Source organism: Xenopus laevis, chromosome 2S (genome assembly GCF_017654675.1).
Source record: "Xenopus laevis strain J_2021 chromosome 2S, Xenopus_laevis_v10.1, whole genome shotgun sequence".
NCBI lineage: Eukaryota > Metazoa > Chordata > Amphibia > Anura > Pipidae > Xenopus > Xenopus laevis.
In genome coordinates this window covers 50,111,132-50,131,564 of record NC_054374.1, presented here as the reverse complement: position 1 = coordinate 50,131,564, position 20,433 = coordinate 50,111,132, and the positions used below count along the sequence as shown (strand labels likewise).

Sequence of the window (20,433 nt, the reverse complement as noted above, 5' to 3'; positions counted from 1 at the left end):
CAATTTTGGCCACCAGTTTTTTTTTCTCATGTGGGGTCCTAGCCACCAATATTTTTTAATGGGGGGGGGGCCTGGCCACAAATGTTTTTTTTATGGGGGCCCTGACCACCAATATCTTTTTATTTTTTATTAACATGTGGTAACCCTAGCCACCAATATTTTTTTTGTTTTTTACGGTGTGGTGGGGGGAGGACCTGTGGGGTGGGCAGGGCGGACCTGTAGGTTGGGCTTGCATTGGGTGCAGCCCAGGGGGCCCAGGAAATTTTGTCATATGGGGCCCTGCGATTTCTGATGACGGTCCTGTCAGCAGCTATTTTTTGTTTCAGAGGGACAGAGGCAATAGAAAAGGAGGAGGTTGATGTCTGTTTGTAAGGAAGGAAAATGAGGGGGCTGAAGCCTTATGGATGGAGCTCTTCACCGATTGTAATAAATCCAACAAATTAATTGTAGGAGTAAGCTATAGACACCCTAATGTACTGTAAGTGAGGAGGAGGAGGCTAAGCTCTTGATGCAAATAGAATGCCATACAGTTTTGGTCTCCTCTCTCAAACAGGATATTATTGAATTAGAGAGGGCCCAGAGAAGGGCAACTAAGCTGGCAACTAAGGGCGTGGAAAATCTTAGCTTTGAGGAAAGACTGGCCAAGTTGCGGTTCATACTGGAGAAGAGGCACTTAAGGGGTGATATGATAACTATGTATAAATATATAAGGGGATTATATCATAATCTCTCTAATGCTTTATTTACCAGTAGGTCTTTCCAGCTGACACGAGGTCACCCATTCTGATTAGAAGAAAGGCGGTTCCGTCTAAATATTTGGAAGGTGTTATTTACAGTGAGAGATGTGAAGATGTGGAATTCTCTACCTGAAACAGTCGTACAGGTTGATACATTAGATAGCTTTAAGAAGGAGTTGGATAGCTTTTTAGGAAGTGAGGTAATACAGGGTAATGGAAGATAGATCATAGTACAAGTTGATCCAAGGGCTAGTCCATTTTGGAGTCAGGAAGGAATTTTCCCCCCTCTGAGGTAAATTGGAGAGGCTTCAAATGGGGTTTTTTTGCCTTCCTCTGGATCAACTAGCAGTTAGGTAGGTGATATATTGAGTTAAAAGGTTGAACTTGATGAACGTGTGTCTTTTTTCAACCTAACTTACGATGTTACTATTTTAGCTGAGCAGCCTATCATTTTCTGCAATCAACTTTTTAGTCAAAGTACTTTGTTCATCTGAACAATGTTTGAAACGACTCATTTACTCCGATTTTCTGAGAAATGCACTATAGCCAGCATGCACAATATTTGCTGCCTTTCTTCGTTAAAAAGGGCTGTAATTGACATCTGTTTTTTCACAGAATGAATGACCTCACTAATTGAACTCCACGTTGCTATTATTTGGAAGAAGCTATTATTATTTTTAATACTGCTATTATTTTGACCAAGCCTCACTTATTGATTGAATTACACAATATCAGCATCATGCATGTCATGACTGTTGAGTCTGTTGGTTTTCTTTTACTCTACTACACCATATGTCAAACGGTAACTTTTAATTTTTTATAGTGGTCATGGGTACAGGGGATAGGATATCAAGACAAAAGGTAATTTCTTAGAATAGTAAATTCTTGAATGGGTTGTCTAAATGTGACCAAAAAGTAGTATGAGATGAGTACATGAGTGTTTTAACAGTAGATCACAGAGAGAAAGCTGATGAACCAATATAACAAAAGTGTAAATTGGCTTAAAGTGATAGCGACGCATTCCTATAAAAATCATAGGAACGTGTCAGTATCAAGTATGTGCTGCACCCACAATGGCCCCCCTCAAAATGCCCCCAGCCCTGCGAACCTTGGTGCAGCAGACCGCTGGCACTACTAACAGATCTTCCATATTGCTTCAGTGACGCTGGGCTGGGGGCTAAGCTATCCTTCCATAGGCGGAAGTCCTGTTTTCATTCATAATTAGCCTACGGAAGGATTGTGCCGCCCCCAGCCCAGCATCACTGAAACAGCACCAAAGATTGCAGTTTCGGAGGGTCGGGTTCATGCAGGTTCATGGGGCTGGAGGTGGCTTTGAGGAGGGCTTTAAGGGGAACTATTGCGGGTGCAGCACATACTTGCTACTGACATGTTCCTATGATTTTTATAGGAACGTGTCGGTATAGCTTTGAACATAAAATAGAATTTAGAACCGGACCCACCACATGTAGACTTGTCCTGCTGGCCCAATACAAATTTGTGTTCTCACAGTTAGTAACCATGAAACAAGGGTTAGTAATGAGTGCTGTTTGTGATAAAATTGCTTAAAATGCTTTAAAAGTACATACGTTGTGTTAGCATGAATATTTAGTGTCAGTAGGTTGGCTGTTTCAGGATGCAGAAGTACCTTTAACAGGACTAGCCAACCCATAGTTTTATATCCTCTAATGAACCGCGTCTCACTTTATCCTCAGCTAGATAACATTTGTTGACTGAGAAGGTTTTTCGCTAACACAATAGTTCATCAACAGCTGGAGCACTAGAGATTATAAATCCCAATTGGGCACTTTTTCCAGAACTGCACCCAAGAGATGCAAAATCCATGAAATGAGAAGAGAAAGGCAGTACTGAATGAAGCAGAAGAGAAAAAAGATTGAAGATGCTGAAGCAAAAGGAAAGGGGGAAACAGATCTCTCTGTCAATGCATGTTTTTATCTCTGGCACAATTTATGTTAAGTTTCCTGCACATTCAGTTAACTCTCTCAAACAGCAGCATTAGTAGCTACCAGAATAAAATATAATACATTATGGTCTCTCCAAGAAAGATGCAAAGCAGGAAGTAGTGTTCTGGCTATTATGTTAGACATCCAGTCACTCCAGCATTTATAGATTGTCCAATTGCCAAAAACTTGAAAAATTTTAGTTTTTTTTTTACTATAAAATCGGAATTTTTAGTGAAATGTTTTGAAATGTATTAAACCTGAGGGTGTTAAAAGTCTGAATAAAAAAGTACTTCAACACATACCTACCAAGTTCATGTAGAAGTCAATGGGGGAAGTCCATAAAATATCCTGATCTGTGCTTGGTTTCGTGCAATAATCTGAATATTTCATGATTTTCTGGGCAAAAATCCGAAACATTTTAGTTTTTGGGTGTCAAATCTAAAAATTTTTGGAAAAATTAATTGATAAATAAGGAGAAAAAATCTGTGCGGATTTGGTCTGACTATTTTACCAAGAATTATCAGAAATTTTTGGATTTTGATAAATAATCCCCTAAATGTTTGGCTAACTAACTATATTTAAATTTTTTTATTTTTTTCACAGACCATCTATTTACTCAGTTTTTATTTTTATACAATTCCTTTAAGTTAGGGTCCCTTTTAGATGTTAGCTTTTAACAATAAAGATAATTTACAAAACAAACGAATGTACCACAGTTATATATATATATATTTATATATATCAACTGCAAAAATAGTAATGTTTTTTTACCATAATGCAACGTCTTCCCCGGGATTTCAGGGCAATCTGCATACTGTATGGTAATTGATTCACAAGATGCATTTGCATTTTGCTTTTGTCAGTGACTGGCAAATTGGAAAATTTGCGCTGCACCAATGTAAATGGTACCAAACAGGGCCCGGCCTTGGGCCGATTGGGCGCAATTGGGCCCGCGCCAATGGGGGGCCCCGCACCCATCATCCAGGCCGAGTGTGTGGGACGTCGCCGGCGCAACATCACCTACGCGACGTCATGACGTGACGCGACTAGTAACGCTGGAGCCTGGAGCGGAGCGACATGACGCAACGTCATGCATGGGACGGACCGTTACCTGCCTGTAATACTACAGTCTCCTGCAAATTACGCCAGTCAGAGCGCAGACTACAGCAGGAACAGTCAGACTCAGAACAGCTCGTTTCAGACTCAGCACCACCTGCCCTAGACGCTGGAGCTGAATTTGAGGTCCCACCACCAACCCAATTGTAAGGTACATGGCAGGCAGTGGCACTGCCTCATTAAATTTGTCTTTTCCCAGCAAAATTTGTATTAGAGGATCACTCACTGAACTGGCTGGCCTGGCGGCTGGCGTTGTATCATCACATCGGCCACACTGCGTCTGCACCTCATAATAAAGAGTGTTAAATTGTGTGGCATGTGTGGTGCTTGGTGCCTATCGTGAGATTTTGAGGTACATTTCCAGTCTTTATGCCGCTTGCCATGATGTACTGTATATCCTATTTTTTCCCAGAGCAAAGCAGCTATATCCTTACCCCCCCCTCAAAAGAGCAAACAGATTTAATTTTTTAAATCTGACATGAGGCTAGACATATTTATCAATTTCCCAGCTGCCCCTGATTATGTGACTTATGCCTGCACTTTAGGAGAGAAATGCTTTCTGGCAGGCTGCTGTTTTTCCTTCTCAATGTAACTGAATGTGTCTCAGTGGGACATGGGTTTTTACTATTGAGTGTTGTTCTTAGACCTACCAGGCAGCTATTATCTTGTGTTAGGGAGCTGCTATCTGGTTACCTTCCCATTGTTCTTTTGTTTGGCTGCTGGGGGGGGAAGGGAGGGGGGTGATTTCACTCCAACTTGGGGGGAAAGGGAAAAAGGCAAGAATATCGGAAGGCCGGTATTTTTTTTCCAGAAAAGGTGGCAAGCCTAGTCTCAACTGAAGCACATGCCAATGGAAAACGGGCTCAGAAACCGCAGATGCTGCGCTGCAAGGTTTATAAACACAACATGTTTCGAGCAAAGTGGCTCTTTTTCAAAATTTTTATTTTGCCTTTAAAGGGATCCTGTCATCGGAAAACATGTTTTTTTCAAAACGCATCAGTTAATAATGCTACTTTAGCAGAATTCTGCACTGAAATCCATTTCTCAAAAGAGCAAACAGATTTTTTTTATATTCAATTTTAAAATCTGACATGGGCTAGACATTTTGTCAATTTCCCAGCTGCCCCTGGTCATGTGACTTGTGCCTTCACTTTAGGAGAGAAATGCTTTCTGGCAGGCTGCTGTTTTTCCTTCTCAATGTAACTGAATGTGTCTCAGTGGGATATGGGTTTTTACTATTGAGTGTTGTCCTTAGATCTACCAGGCAGCTGTTATCTTGTCCAAATATAGTTCGATTCCGAGGAAGCTAGGATCACTCCCAAAAGTCCAGCGTTTACATTTGGAAGCTGTTATCTTGTGTTAGGGAGCTGCTATCTGGTTACCTTCCCATTGTTCTTTTGTTTGGCTGCTGGGGGGAGAAGGGAGGGGGGGTGATTTCACTCCAACTTGCAGTATAGTAGTAAAGAGTGATTGAAGTGTATCAGAGCACAACTCAAAACTGAGTTACTATAGGCACAATCTCTCCCTACTATACCTGCTATCCCACAGTCACACTCCCTTCCCCAGAGACTATTATCCCACTGTTGCTATCCTTGATAAAGGTCCAAACGTGGACCGAAACGTTGGTATGCGCAGTGGAATAAATGATTATTGACCAGTAATATTGGAGTGCTTATCTTCCTTATCGCTATTTATCACATTTTGATATAGCACCCACTTGGACAAGTCAGAGTGCGGATACACACCTTTACTATATATATATATATATATATATATATATATATATATATATATATATATATATATATATATATATACAAAAAATGCTCGCCTGGTGCACACAGATCACTGGTCAATGCCCAGGTGCTGGAACAAGAACTTGTACAATCAATAAAGCATAAAGAGGTCCGCACTCATGGGTCTTGTGTTGCAAAGAAAAACTTTTTAGTGTTTATTCAACGTTTCGGCTCTTAAACGTCCTCAGTGCTTCCTATAAATGGTTCCATTGCTTAACTAAGAAGTATTTTACAGGACAGGATAGTCAGTCATCCTCCTGCCTCGTCATATTACCTCTGCTGCGCCAGTGCGCCACCAGCCCTTTTGGAAATTCTGACCACTACTCTGCTCCTCTGTCCAGTCGGCACCTGCTGCACGCCTGCACCTCGTTCCTGGCCTCCAGATCCAATTTATTCTTCAAGTAGTAAGTTAGAGGCCGTCTTGCCTTATATATTGTGTTTTGTTTTAGGTGAGAATGGTGTTTGGGAATTGGAGCCGAAACTAATATAACTATCTTTTTATCCATTTTACTATTTTTTTTTTTTCAATGCCCTTTTTTGAGTACTTATTGGCCATTTGTGCAGTGATTTTACTGGCATGTCTCGGTTATTGGAGTGATAATTTTCATTTTTGCAGTGGGTCTGTGTTTTATAAATTATATTTATGGTCATATTTGGGGTGATGGTAAAACATTTTTTTGCTGCTGTATGTGTGGCAGTTAGCGACTGTTGGGAGGTATGCTGATTGGGGACTATTAATCTGCCACAATTACTTTCAAATGTGTGTGTTTTTTTTTATTTCTTTATTTTATTTCTTCTGACCCCATTTAAAAACTGAAGGCTGTAGCCTTGTATTATTATTGCTACTTTTTTTATTACTTAACTCCTATTCATATTCCAGTCTCTTATTCCACTCAATGCATGGTTGCTAGGGTAATTAGGACCATACCAACCAAATGGCTGAAACTGCCAACTGGAGAGCTGCTGAATAAAACACTAATTAACTCAAAAAACACATTGTCATGTTTCAGGGTTCACAACAATGCCTCAACCAAAGCGAGCTAGAGACATTGGTAGAAAATACCTCAGTGGAAATTTGAAAAGAAAAATCAGCAATGCAAAAAAAGATGCTAATGAAAAGCAAAAAGGTGCTCTAAATAAGTATTTGAGAAGAGGTAATTCAGAGTCGTGTGAAGAAGCAGACCATATAAAGGAAAGTATTGAAACAGAAGGAAATGTTTTACAAGAACCAGTAGATCATACAGCAAGCAGCAGCAGTGAAGCTCATAAACCAGATGATGACAAAGAAATACATCAAGTTAATGTAACTTCCAGTCAGAGTGAAGTCACAGAAGTCAGTGACATCAAGAATGCAGAAGACATTACAGAACAAGACCAAGCTTTGAACTTTTCAGTTTTAGAAGATCAAAATAATGTAACAGATCCAGCAGCCTGGCCAGAAAAAAATTATTCAAGCTTGAGAGATTTTTTGGTAAAAAAAAGGCCCACCTAAAATTCTTTTGGAAAATTTTCCTCGTAATGAAAATGGGGCACATTTTTCAAAGATCCACTGCAAAAGAAAACTATCAAATGGAGAAATAATTTATTGGCCCTGGGTAATTTACTCAACATCTACAGATAGAATATTTTGCTTTTATTGCCGCCTTTTTGAATACGATCTGAAAAGTGCCTTAAGCACTACTGGATTTAACAACTGGCCCAATATTCATACTAGATTGGCAGAACATGAAAAGTCAAAAGGTCATTTAGTGGCTACACTAAATTGCTGTGAGCTTCAAAGAAGACTTAGTGCTGAAGAAACCATTGACAAGGTCCAACAGAAACTGATCAACAATGAAAAAAAAAGATGGCATCAAGTTTTTGAAAGATTAGTTGCTGTAGTTCAGTTTTTATCAGAGCGTAATTTGGCCTTTCGTGGTTCTGTTGAACAGTTAGGAAATTCACACAATGGCAACTTCCTTGGGATGATAGAATTGTTAGGAAAATTTGATCCAGTAATTCAAGATCACCTTAGAAGAATTTCCAATAAAGAAATTTATGATCACTACCTCGGCAAAAGTATTCAAAAAGAGCTCATCTGTATCATGGGAAATGCAGTGCAAAAGAACATTCTTCATCGCATAAAAGCAGCAAAGTATTTTGCTGTCATTCTAGATTGCACACCAGATATTAGCCACCAAGAGCAAATGTCCATGACCATTAGATATGTGTCCGATGGTGCTTTCCCTAATACACCAGCAGGTGTCTATGAACATTTTATTAAGTTTTTGGATGTGAAGAGCAGCACTGGAAAAAACTTGTACAATGTGCTTAAGAAGGAACTTGAAACATTGGGATTGGACTTAAATAATATTCGAGCAAATTAGTACAGCACCCACTGTTTAGAATAAAACGGCCTTTATTGGACCAAGGGCATTACAGCAACGTTTCAGACCAACTGGTCTTTTATCAAGCTAACCAACATGTGATTCAATAGTGCTATTTATACTTTCACACACCATCTAGTGGACATTTTGTATCAACTAATATATATAAAACATGGACCAATCAATAAATCATTGTTTTTCATGTGCTAACATATAGTTATAGCAATACACAACACCAGTGAACAATATTAATTTGAAGACGACCAAATTTGTAATGTGAAATTATCTGTAAGACATAAAAAGTAATAAAAAAGATAAAAATCAGTATAAAAACACATCAGAGTAATATTAAAATCATCGGAAGATAGGACTCAAATCATACTCTTTATTTAAGCCCCCAGGTTCCAGGGTTTCCAATTTTCTAATCCAGTAGGCCTCCTTATACAATAGCTCCTTTAGCCTATCTCCTCCCCGGCGCTTAGGCTCAATGGTTTCTATAATCTGAAACTTTAACTGATTAATTCTATGAGCATGCTCAATAAAATGCCCAGCCACTGCTTGATCTTTTTTTCCCGTCCTAATCGCAGATTTATGCTCACGTATCCGTTCACGGACCGTTCTCTTGGTTTGTCCCACGTATGCTAGTCCACATGGACATTTGATGACATATACTGCATACGTGGAACTACAAGAATAACGTCCTCTAATTTTTATGGGGTTACCCCTTCTGGGGTGAAAGACATTTTCCCCTATTTGTACATTAGAGCAACAGTTGCAATTAAGGCAGGGATAGGATCCTATTTTTCCCCTAATTTCCATATTCTTTTGTTTACTATTTCTTCCAATATCTGAATGCACTAGCATTGAACCAAGTGACCTTCCTTTCTTATAGGCTATAACTGGGGGTCTGTCAAATGCCGTTACTTGGGGTAAGTAATCCTTAACTAGTGGCCAGTGTCGTCTTAGAATATTAGCAACCTGTTTACTCAGGGTGTTGTATTCCGTTACAAATGTGACATGATTTTCCCTATTCTTTTCTTTCCCTTTTAGCATCTCTGTTCTTTCCTGATTCTTTATTACCTCTAATTGTTTATTTAGGAGATTATCTGGATATTCCCTCTCACGAAACTTGTTACACATTTCTGTCAATCTCTTCTCTGCTATCTCGCTTGAGGTTACTATTCGCTTCACCCTACTTAATTGGGATTTGGGTAATGCTCTCTTTAATTGTGGTGGATGAAAGGATCAATAGTGTAGTAATAAATAAGAAAGGAAGGTCACTTGGTTCAATGCTAGTGCATTCAGATATTGGAAGAAATAGTAAACAAAAGAATATGGAAATTAAGGGAAAAATGAATGCAAAGTGTAAAGGCTGTCCGGTATCAAGCTGGTAATTTCTATGATGCGCTTTTAGAAATATCAGAAACTTCGGATGATGCTCAGGCAAGAAGTGAAGCTGAATCATTAGCTCATCAAATCAAACATTACAAGTTTCTTGTGTCATTGGTTCTCTGGCATGATTTGTTATTTCAAGTAAATTTTGTTAGCAAAGAATTGCAGAGCAAGACAGTAGATCTTGCCACAGGTATTGCCTCATTTGAAAAGCTGTTAGACTGGCTGAAAAACTATAGAGTGACTGGGTTTGAACAAGTCTTAGTTGGGGCAAATGAACTTGCAAATGAGTTGGAAGTAGCTCAGGAATTTCAAATACAAAGATTACGAAAAAGAAAAAGACACTTCAATTACGAATCTGCTGATGATTTGACTCAAATGCCTATGAAGTTTAAGGCTTAAAGAGCTAATCCAACCAATATGGTGTTGCCAGTAATCAGTATTGAGCAGTTACATGCATTGTTTTCATATGCCTGTAAATATGTATAATTTGATGTTATAAATAAAAAAATATGCATTATGCTCAGTGTTGTTTTGCATACAGTTTATTTTTGATACCTTTCTAACTCTAAAAGTAAACTGTCATCTAAATAAGTGTTCACATTGCAGGAAAACAATGAGAAATATTGTGTTTGTATAGAGTAGTTTTGGGGAAAATTTTAATTTCCTTTTTGTAAAATACAGAGAATTTAAAATATCCAGAATGCTTGGGACCTGCTATTTTCCAGTTACCTGATCTTTCTGTAATTTGGATCATCATACATAAAGTCTACTAGAAAATGTTACTGGCTCTTTAAATTTGGGGGGCCCCACCAAAGTTGCTCCAATTGGGCCCCGCGGTTGGTAAGACCGGCTCTGGTACCAAAATACTATTAGCATGCAGTTAATTAGTGCAAGTAAATTGCATGTGCAAAAAGCCTGGAATTAACACCTGCTAAAGTGATGTTTCTAGAGCTCCCAAGTGTTTGTGCACCCTATACTTGACAAATTTGTCTACTTCAGAAAAGATAACTCTACCAACATTTTGGCCCCATTACAGTAATTGTTTTACCCAGTTTTTATTTTTATACTGAACAATTCCTTTAGGTTAGGGTCCCTTTTAGATGTCAAGATCTAATAAGAAACATACAAAGATGACATGTAAAATAAAAGCATAGCTTTTAACAAAGATAATTTACAAAACAAATGAATGTACCACAGTTACCACAGTTATACACACACACATATATATATATCTATGTGTATATATATATATATATATATATATATATATATATATATATATATATATATATATATATATATATATATATATATATATATATGTATGTGTGTTTATGATTTTGGAGAATAGATGATAGGGCTCATACAATTGCAAACTGCACAAATTGTAATGTTTTTTTCCAAAATGCAATATCTGCCCCAGGATTTCAGGGCAATCTGCATACTGTATGGTAATTGGTTCACAAGAAGCATTTGCATTTTGCTTTTCTCAGTGCCTGGCTACCTTTCATCTGTCCCTATTTAGGCACAACAGCCCGGTTTCTTGCAATGTTTTACACACTTTCTTGTCGGTGCTACCTTCAGATAATCCCGTGACTCAACGTCATAGTTAACCGAAAATGGAGAAAGAAGAAGATGCACTCATACATTTTGATGCAGTGTACCCAAAGTACCTACAACCTTTTATTGGTGCAGAGTACAAAAATCAAAGTTTCAGAGGCCTCATGCCCCCTTTGTCAGTGATCAAATCACTGACGAAGGGGGCATGAGGCCTCTGAAACTTTGATTTTTGTACTCCGCACAATAAAAGATTGGAGGTACTTTGGGTACACTGCATATTCTTCATTCTCCATCCTCCAACTGTAGGTCTGAGGCATGTGCAGCCTGACCTTATTATTAGGCTGTATGCACACTATATGCAGCTTTTCTTGCAACTGCTTCATGCACTCACTTATAGGGGAAATAGCCCTGGAAACAGAAAATATAAATACAAAAAGAAAAGCTGTTGCACAAACAGGGTCTTATTAAAAAAGGCTTCAAGCTTTATTAATCAAATCAAAGTGCTGACCCTCACAGGGTATATAAATATTTACATATTCAGATCTGTACTAAGAAAAAAAAGAAAAATATGTTTTAATTACAGATATCTATTTACCTTATTGCTTTAACTAAAATCCACAATTGTTATTTGTTTGTAGTAACCCATACAAAAAAGTGTGTTGCTTGGTCTTTAGAGCAGCTGTGGGAGGAGTAGAGGGTACAGAATCTAATCAGATTTTTTTTCCAAGTGAGACCTTGGTATAATGAACTCCTCCTTCTCTAATAACACTACCAATGACAAGGGGAGGTTTCATTATACAAATATCATTTTGTCTCCTAAATATAGCACTACTTCTTCCAAGCAGAGAAAGGATAGAAAATGTAAATTATTGATCATAATCCATTTATACTAGAAAGAAAAAATGGACTTTAAAATTAAGAGAACAAGCAGAACATGTTTTAACGACAAACCATAGTAATTGGTCTTATTTTGAAAGACCTTTAGTTGCCTCTCCATTTAAAACAATGCTTCTAAAATCCCCTATTCCCATCTTTGGACTCTATTTCCATAAAACAGATTGTGTTCTGTGAAGTAAATTGACAGGGTTGGATTTGTCATTCATACTTAAGGAGCACCTGGCCAGTTCAGATATATCAATCCGTGTGCTCTCTTGAACCTCTGCCTGAATCTTTCAACATACCATTATTAAGGAATTGTCATGCCAGCCTCAAAATAATCGCTTCAGATGGGAAAAGAAACAAGTAACAGTGAGTTAGTCAGGCGTTCTATGGTAGCCTGGCAACAGCCACACTGCCGGCTCAATGATAGGCAAACAAGTGTGTTCTGAGATTACTTTTTCATTCTGTTATCAAGACAGGCACACATTTTAAAGATAAGGCACTTCTCTACTGAGGCCTTTTCCCTGCAATAGATGTCAACCCTCATAGCCTTTTGAGTAGACAATTGTTACATTGAGTGTTCTTACCCGGGTCGACTTTGAGGTAGTCAGCTTAATTATAATTTTGATAATTTTAATTAAGTGCAAATATTTTACAATTCATTAAATTGTTTAAACATAATTGTAAATGTCATCTTTTAATAAAATGTGTGTATAATTAATTGGAGCTGAATATTTTTGAAAGGGATATATATATATATATATATATATATATATAATATCTATATATAGATAGATATATATATCTATATATATATCTATCTATCTATATATATATATATATATATATATATATATATATATATATATATATATATATATATTTATATATATATATATATATATATATATACAGTGACTATTTGTCTTATCTAATTATATATTAAATAAAATATCTGGTATCAGTGGCATTTTGGTGCTCTCCCTCTCTCCACATGTTAGTCTACTGCCTCTCATAGTTTGCTCTGTCATATGTTAGACTACACATGGGCAGGGAGGGATAATGCAATTGAACTGAACAGGTGCAGGTAGGGCCATCATCAGTAATCATGCATCCCCATACTGCTAAGTGAGCAGGACCCTTACCTGGGCTTGTCAACAAGGAAACTGGTGCCCCAATAAAAAAAAAAAGTCTATAACATGTGTGTGTTAGTATGAATGTTCTCAGATTTTGGAATATTAACGCTAAACATTTTTTTATTAAAAAATCCATTCTACCCACACTAATAATAGATCTACCTTGCATAAAGTTTATTAATAGCAATGCTTTATTAAAAAAATACTGTTAGAAAACACTGCTTCCTGTCTACTGGAAAACGGCGATATGGCGACTCACTCTGCAGCTCTGCACTCCGCATCTTCTCCCTAACCGACTTCTGCCAAAACCGGAAGTTATGAGCGATGCAGCTGTGGCATGCCGGTTTCCCAGTTCCTAGAAGAATTTGTCTCTTTTAAAATCTGGGAATGGCCAGCTTCTTGTTGCGACAGCATGCGGTAATGTCTCTTGAAATAACTGATATGCTCTGATATGCATGCATCGAGCCACATCGTTGCCCTCGTTGTGCACAGATTTGAGTGGCATCTCTGTCCCTTGTGGACAAGTGAATCCGGAGCCCATATGCTTGAGGCCAGTTACATAGGTGAGATCCTGGCAGCCTAAAGCCAATGTCTGACCCATTATCTCCCTGGGCAGCAGCTCATCTGCCCACCCTGGGGGCATCCCTTCAACCCCCAACCCCTCTCCATAAGAGAAGTGAGCAAGAGCAGCAGATCTGCGTGAATCTCTTGGATTTTCCTGTACAGCTCTGCCTCATGATGGGATATCAGGATTTGTGCCTTCTGTTTTTGGTCGGTGGTTCGATGCAGGGAAATTGCAGAGAGAGCACAGCAGGTACAGTGACTGCAGCTCCGCGCAGGATAATAGTGTCCTTCATCATTGCCGACCTTTTTCTCCTCTGCCCTTTACTGTAAATCAACTGATTAGCTGAGGAATGCCGGAGAAGTGCTTTACAAAACATGCATACAAAAACTGCGTCCCCTGTCCCATTATCCAAAACACCACCAAACACCGATATTGGTTAAAGGTATACTGTCATGAGAAAACATGTTTTTTTTTCAGGTAATAGTCCTGCTCCAGCAGACTTCTGCACTGAATCCGTTTTTCAAAAGAGCAAACATATTTTTTTAATATTGAAATCTGACATGGGACTAGGCATATTGTCAGTTTCCCAGGTGCCCCCAGTCATGTGACCTGTACTCTGATGAACTTCATCACTCCTCAGCAGCCCATTAGCAGAACAAGGAGAAGGTAGCCAAATAATTCCTGGTACATATAAGAACAGCACTTAATAGTAAAAATCCATGTCCCACTTCCACTCCTTCAGTTACATTGAGTAGGAGAAAGAATAGCCTGTCAGAAAGCAGTTCCGTAGTGCAGCACTGGCTCTTCCTTAAAGCACATGACCAGACAAAATGACCTGAGGTGGCTGCCTACACACTAATATTAGAACTAAAAAAAATTCACTTGTTGGGTTAGGAATTACTTTTTACACAGTAGAGTGAATTATTTGCAGTGAAAACAGTGTCATTTATAAATTAAAACTACACTATAAAAATCATGACAGAATCCTTTTAAAGGGGACCGCCACACAAAAACATTATTCAAAATCCTATTTTATCACATTAGTCAAGCAAAATGAACTTTAATTACATGATATAAATTATTTGAATCTTGTTTCCTTCAGTCTGGGAATTCATAATTATAGCAAGCAGGCAGGAGCCATTTTGTGGACACTGTTATTAAGGCAAGCCTTGCATCATCTCAGAATCTTGTTTGTGCACCAGAATGGGGGACCCGATGTCCATCCCCATGCCTTGACCACACAATAAAACAGTGAAGAGAACAGGGGAATGTGGGCAGAGCAGTAACATCTAGGAAGTGCTGAATGTTGCTGTAGGCATAGAGGAGGGGCAGACAGTATTTGATTGACAGGTGAGATTTTAAAATGAAAACAGCTATGGATGCTTTAATAAAAAATAGAAATTGGATTTCATGTTTAATTTGAAAAGGACTTTTACTATACGGCTTTTTGTGTCTGGGTGACAGGTCCAATTTAAAAGCCAATCTTTATTAGGACATCATCAAAGGGGTTGTTCACCTTTAAATTAACTCTTAGGGTGATGTAGAGTGTGCTATTCTGACACAATATGCAATTTTTTTTTATATTTTTTGCGGTTTTTGAGTTAACTTTTTATTCAGCAGCTCTCCAGTTTGTAATTTGCAATTTGTAATCCAGTTTGCAATCTGGTTGCTAGGGTCCAAATTATCCTAACAACCATGCATTGGTTTGAATACGAGACTGGAATATAAATAGGAGAGGGCCTAAATATAAAGAGTAATAAATAATAAAAAGTAGCAATAACTATACATTTGTAGCCTTACAGAGCATTTGTTTTTTAGATGGCAAATAATTTAAAAGCTATAAAGAATAAATAATGAAAACCAGTTGAAAAGTTGCTGAGAATTGGTCATTCTATAACATACTAAAAGTTAACTTAAAGGTGAACCACCCCTTTAAGAGCTTGCTTCATGAAAGCCCTAAACATTCTGGCAAGTCTTTTCTTCCTATTTCATTTTATTTTTCAGGAAAAAGCTGGCTTTTCATAGGACTTAGGGTTAAGTAAATGTTTCATGCTATGTTGTATAAAATTTGTAGTGCTAGAAAAAAACTTTTTTAGAACAGAAGCTTACATAGTTCTGAGGGGCTGCTTTCCATGTGCCAATCTATCTTTGGTCTGGCTTCTTTCCTTAGCTCCCAACAAGGTTAGAGATACTGTATGTAAAATATTGTCTTAGTAGTCGTTTTACTATAGTGTTCCAAGAACAGCAGCTTAGCATTCAGTCTAAATATTATTTTAATTGCCCCTATTCAATATACCTCCTAGACTTTCTATTAGAGAAAAAGTGATGCAGAGTTTGTGAATCCAGTCACTGGGCCTGATTTATTAATTGCTTATAGTAATGATTCATAATTCAGGCTTCTCTGTCAATTGCTGGCAAAGCCCATTGGATACTGGAGAATGACAGGAAGATATGACAGATGCTTTGCTTGCAGATCAGTTTGAGTTCTGATTCACATTCGGAGCATGCTACCAGCATGATAGAAAGTTGCATGCAAGGATCCTGATATGGTATTCCACTCACAAACACCTTATTACGAACAACCAGAGAATCATAGGTTACCTGCTCTTTATATAGCCTTGAAGCAGAGAATGTCACAGAAATAGCATAGAGAAAATTGAGGTTATGCAGAAAAAAAAAATAGGAAAAATAAGCAGTGCTGTTTATGACTATTTTAAGATATAAAAACATATAATATACTTGTAAGGCAGGGCTGTCCAACTGGAGGCCCACGAGCCAGATGTGGATTTGTATGGTTGATGGACTGCTTAAAGGCTCCATAGACTTCTCTCATGCTGAATGAGAAATCATCAATCCACTACATGTTATTAAATTGCATAGCACTAATATAAGGTGAACAGAAGCAGAAACAGAAATGATGGCTTTATTTTTGGATACTAATTCAGTTAATTACACCCCCGCCCGTTATTGTTTATTGTTATATTGTTAGTTTTGTTCACATTTTATTTAGTTATTGATCTTAATTTACTGGATTATGGAGGAATTTGTGTTGTTAGACAGACAAAATAAGCATTTCATAATATACAGTACATCTCATTTGCGTTCTGGAAATCTTTATTAGAAATACAACTTCTACAATAAACCATTATTTTTTTTTAAAGGTCCTTTTGTATTCCATTCTAATTGTTTAGATGCAGTTCCAGGACAATGTATTTTCCAGCTGGTTAAATCAATACCTGACATGTCCCAGTTGAATCATGGGCTTCATTTTGGCCTAGTATACATTACGATTTTGAGTGGCTAATAGCTGCTTGTGTGTAAGCATCTTAAACACCTATGGTGTGGTACAATTATATGCAGCATGGCAAGAAGCCAATTGTGTAATGTGTGATACCTAAACCATGTAGGTCCCCCACACTCTAATCATGGAGTTATGCTCAAAGGTGTGGGCAGCATTCCAAAAACTGTGAATGGGACTCCACGCCACATTATAAAATATGACTGAAGTGGTTGTAGTGGTTTTTTTTTTTTGTTCTGACTGGTCTCCTCAGGGCCGGATTTTCCCTGGGAGCGCCCGCAGACTGGCATCCTCCATTGCCCCATCCTTCCCACAGGATTGCTCGCATGCTCTTCATTTGTTTATGTCAGAGCACTAGTGCCTTGTCAGGGGCAATTCTTTACCTCTTAAGGTACGTTTTGAGATGCTGCCGGCCTGCCGCACCCCCCTTGCTTCCCAGAGCTTTCCTTTTATGCACATGAGCTGGTCCAGGGGAGGCCACAATTGCACTCCTTGCAGTAGAATATCAGAATTTCTGGTTTAATGATTTGGAAGTTACCAGGAATGGCTTTTTGCCACCCCTGGTAACTTGGGCTGCTGCAGCCTCCGGTGAGTCTCTCAACTCGCCTTGTGGCAGCAGGGTCCCTGAGCCTTGTCCCTAGTGCTCCGGAATCGAGTAAATTTCTTGTGCGCCTGGGTGGCATGCCGCCACTTAATTTAAACCACCTTTGTGGTCTTGCCACAAATCTAGGCCTGGGTATCCTATGAGAAATACACCATAGTAGTTTTGTCTCTTTGTCAGCATTTTAATCTATTACATTAAATCCTGTTTTTTAAATAAATTTGTTTCCTCTTTTTTTGTTCCTCATGGTGATGCAGTGCATGCAAATTATTCTAAATAACTAAAGCATTAGCAAAGCTGAATGGACTGCTTCCAATTAACATCCTATATATGTTGGTATGAAGCAATATTATAACATATAACTCAAATGTTTTATAAAACAAACAAATATCTCAGTGAAATTTAGGGGCCAATTCACTAACTTCGAGTGAAGGATTCGAAGTAAAAAAACTTCAAATTTCGAAGTGTTTTTTGGGCTACTTTGACCATCGAATAGGCTACTTTGACCTTCGACTACGACTTTGAATCGAACGATTCAAACTAAAAATCGACTATTCGACCATTCGATAGTCGAAGTACTGTCTCTTTAAGAAAAAACTTCGACCCCCTAGTTCGCTATCTAAAACCTACCGAACTCAATGTTAGCCTATTCCTTCGATCGTTGGATTAAAATCCTTCGATCGTTCGATTGAACTATTTGCGCTAAAATCCTTCGACTTCAATATTCGAAGTCGAAGGATTTTAATTCCCAGTCGAATATCGAGGGTTAATTAACCCTCGATATTCGACCCTTGGTGAATCGGCCCCTAAGTATTATATGGTGAAGATATTGAAATAATCTAAATTTGACTGGGTCCTAATTGCCTTCACATTATTTCTTTTGCAGGATACATAATGCCATATTTCCAAGTCAGCCAGTTTTCATACTCACTCTACTGCATGTTATTAGTGCGCCACTTCATGGACTGGCCAATGCTTTTGTTTTTGGACTGGATAAAGAAACATGGGGCCAGCTGACTATAACTTCACTACAGGTGAGTACCTGTTTAGTAGTTTAGTCGTTTTCAAATAGTTAAAAAATAAAGACTTTTTTCAATTGCTCTCTATTTTGTATTTGATACATTTTTAAATTTTTGGCCCAGCAGTTAGAATTGACACACTTGTTGCTAATATTCCACAGATGCTGCTGAGAAATGTATCAACTAATATAGCAAATAGTTACAGTTTTGAATCTGCACCTGGATTACTGAGCTGCCAGACTGAAACACCAGGGACAGGAACTAGTGACGGCTCCTGCCAGGGTCGGACTGGGGGGCCCGGGGCCCACCGGGACTGCTGGTCCAGGGCCCCCGCCCCCTACTGCGCCGCACCTAATTCGGCCGCTGGAACGCCGCCATGCGCATGCGCGATCGGCGCTTCTCGTGCGCATGCGCGAGCGGCGCTTCTCGTGCGCATGCGCGAGCAGCGATGCGCATCGGCGAAAACTTTTTTTTTCCGAAAATTTCTATATGTACGGGGGTCTGGCCCGGCGGGGGCCCACGAGGTTCGGGGCCCACCGGGTTTTTTCCCGGTGTCCCGCCGGGCCAGTCCGACACTGGCTCCTGCACAAAATATTCGGGCTTCCGTTGCCTAAATTTATAGACTCGCTCCTGCTCCCTCACCCTTTTGTGATGTCACTGTGAGGCAGGGCGCTGGTCTATAAATAGAGGGTTGTGGGTTAGGGTCGGGTGCGGCCGCTAAGAGGAAAATTGATCTTGAAACTCACGGTAACGATCAAACATAAAACATGAAAAGCAATTGAAATCTGGTGATATCTGATAAAATAACTGAACTGAAAAAAATGTTTTGAAGGTGAACAACCCCTTTAAAGTGCTTATATTATACACAGCAGTCCGAGGAGCTATTGATTAGAATGGGGGAGGGGGGGCATACAAATTCCTTATTTGACCAATCTGGCCCCAGGCTACAGTTAGACAGCTCTGTTCTATAAAATATTATATTATTTATATTATATTATCTGTTTTACATTACTATCATCGACATTGGCCAGGAAAAAGTGCTTCCAAAAATATTGTCTCCAAGCAAAGCATAAGCTGGAAATAAAAGGAAACTGGCACTTAAACCACCATTACAATTAGAACAATCATCTTACATAAACAATATAATATGCATCCATTAGTAGCCATCCTCACTAACCAAGATGTGGCTGAAAAAATGTGGCTTTTGCTGAAAGCCTATATACAGTTTGTTGATGGAAGAAAAAAAAAACACAAGCTGAGAGTAACAGATCCACACCATGCCTCAGCTCTATTAATCTGCATTGCAGCAGTACACACAGTTCACATTTTCATGCTGACCTTCACTCCGCTCTGCTGCTCATGCCTGCCTGCAAGCAGAAGCTGTGTAGATCAATGGAGCTGGGGCATGGAGTGGATCCGCTTCTCTCTGTCTGCAAAACACAAAGTGAAAGCTGTGGGTTAAATACTCCATGTACCTCGGCCTTTGAGCTCAACACAGTAAGTTTCCACCGCTCTTTATTCATTCCTTTGGGGTTTTTAGAGGTGTATTTATCAGCCATTGATAAATACCCCTCTTAAAATCCCATATGAATTGAGAGTGGTGGAATTTTACTGTGATAAACTCTAACTTTACATTTTGACAACTCTGCCCCATGATTTCAAAATGTGCCAACTTCGGCAGTAATACTTCATAAAACAATAACCTACAAACCAAATGTTAGATCATTGTGCTTAGCAGTAGAACAATAGTTCAACCAATGGCTACATGGGCCAAACAAATAAGTGTTTTTATCACATTGTGTTGATAATATTGATTTAACTACTTACATAAGACCAAGAGCAGATCTGATATGAATCCAACATTGTCACACATTGACACAATTCCTAGAATTCTGTTTTGTCAGTGCTAAATTACATTATTTTTTCTTTAGCGGCTTATAGTATGTGTTTTAGGGTACATTTAGCATAAAGATTGTGTAATGACATTTACATTAAAACACCCAG

The 20,433-nt window shown here is 38.6% G+C and overlaps 1 protein-coding gene across 5 annotated transcripts in view; it reads left to right on the top strand.

The window, feature by feature from the left end:
* The window catches only part of LOC108709423 (cyclic AMP receptor-like protein A), a 256,285-nt gene that overhangs the window by 206,154 nt on the left and 29,698 nt on the right, over positions 1-20,433 (top strand). For all 5 annotated transcript variants that reach the window (XM_041583760.1, XM_041583759.1, XM_018249222.2 and 2 more), the window contains one exon: positions 18,297-18,444. In XM_041583760.1, the coding sequence (XP_041439694.1) occupies positions 18,297-18,444 (148 nt within the window). The remainder of the gene's footprint in view (positions 1-18,296; positions 18,445-20,433) is intronic.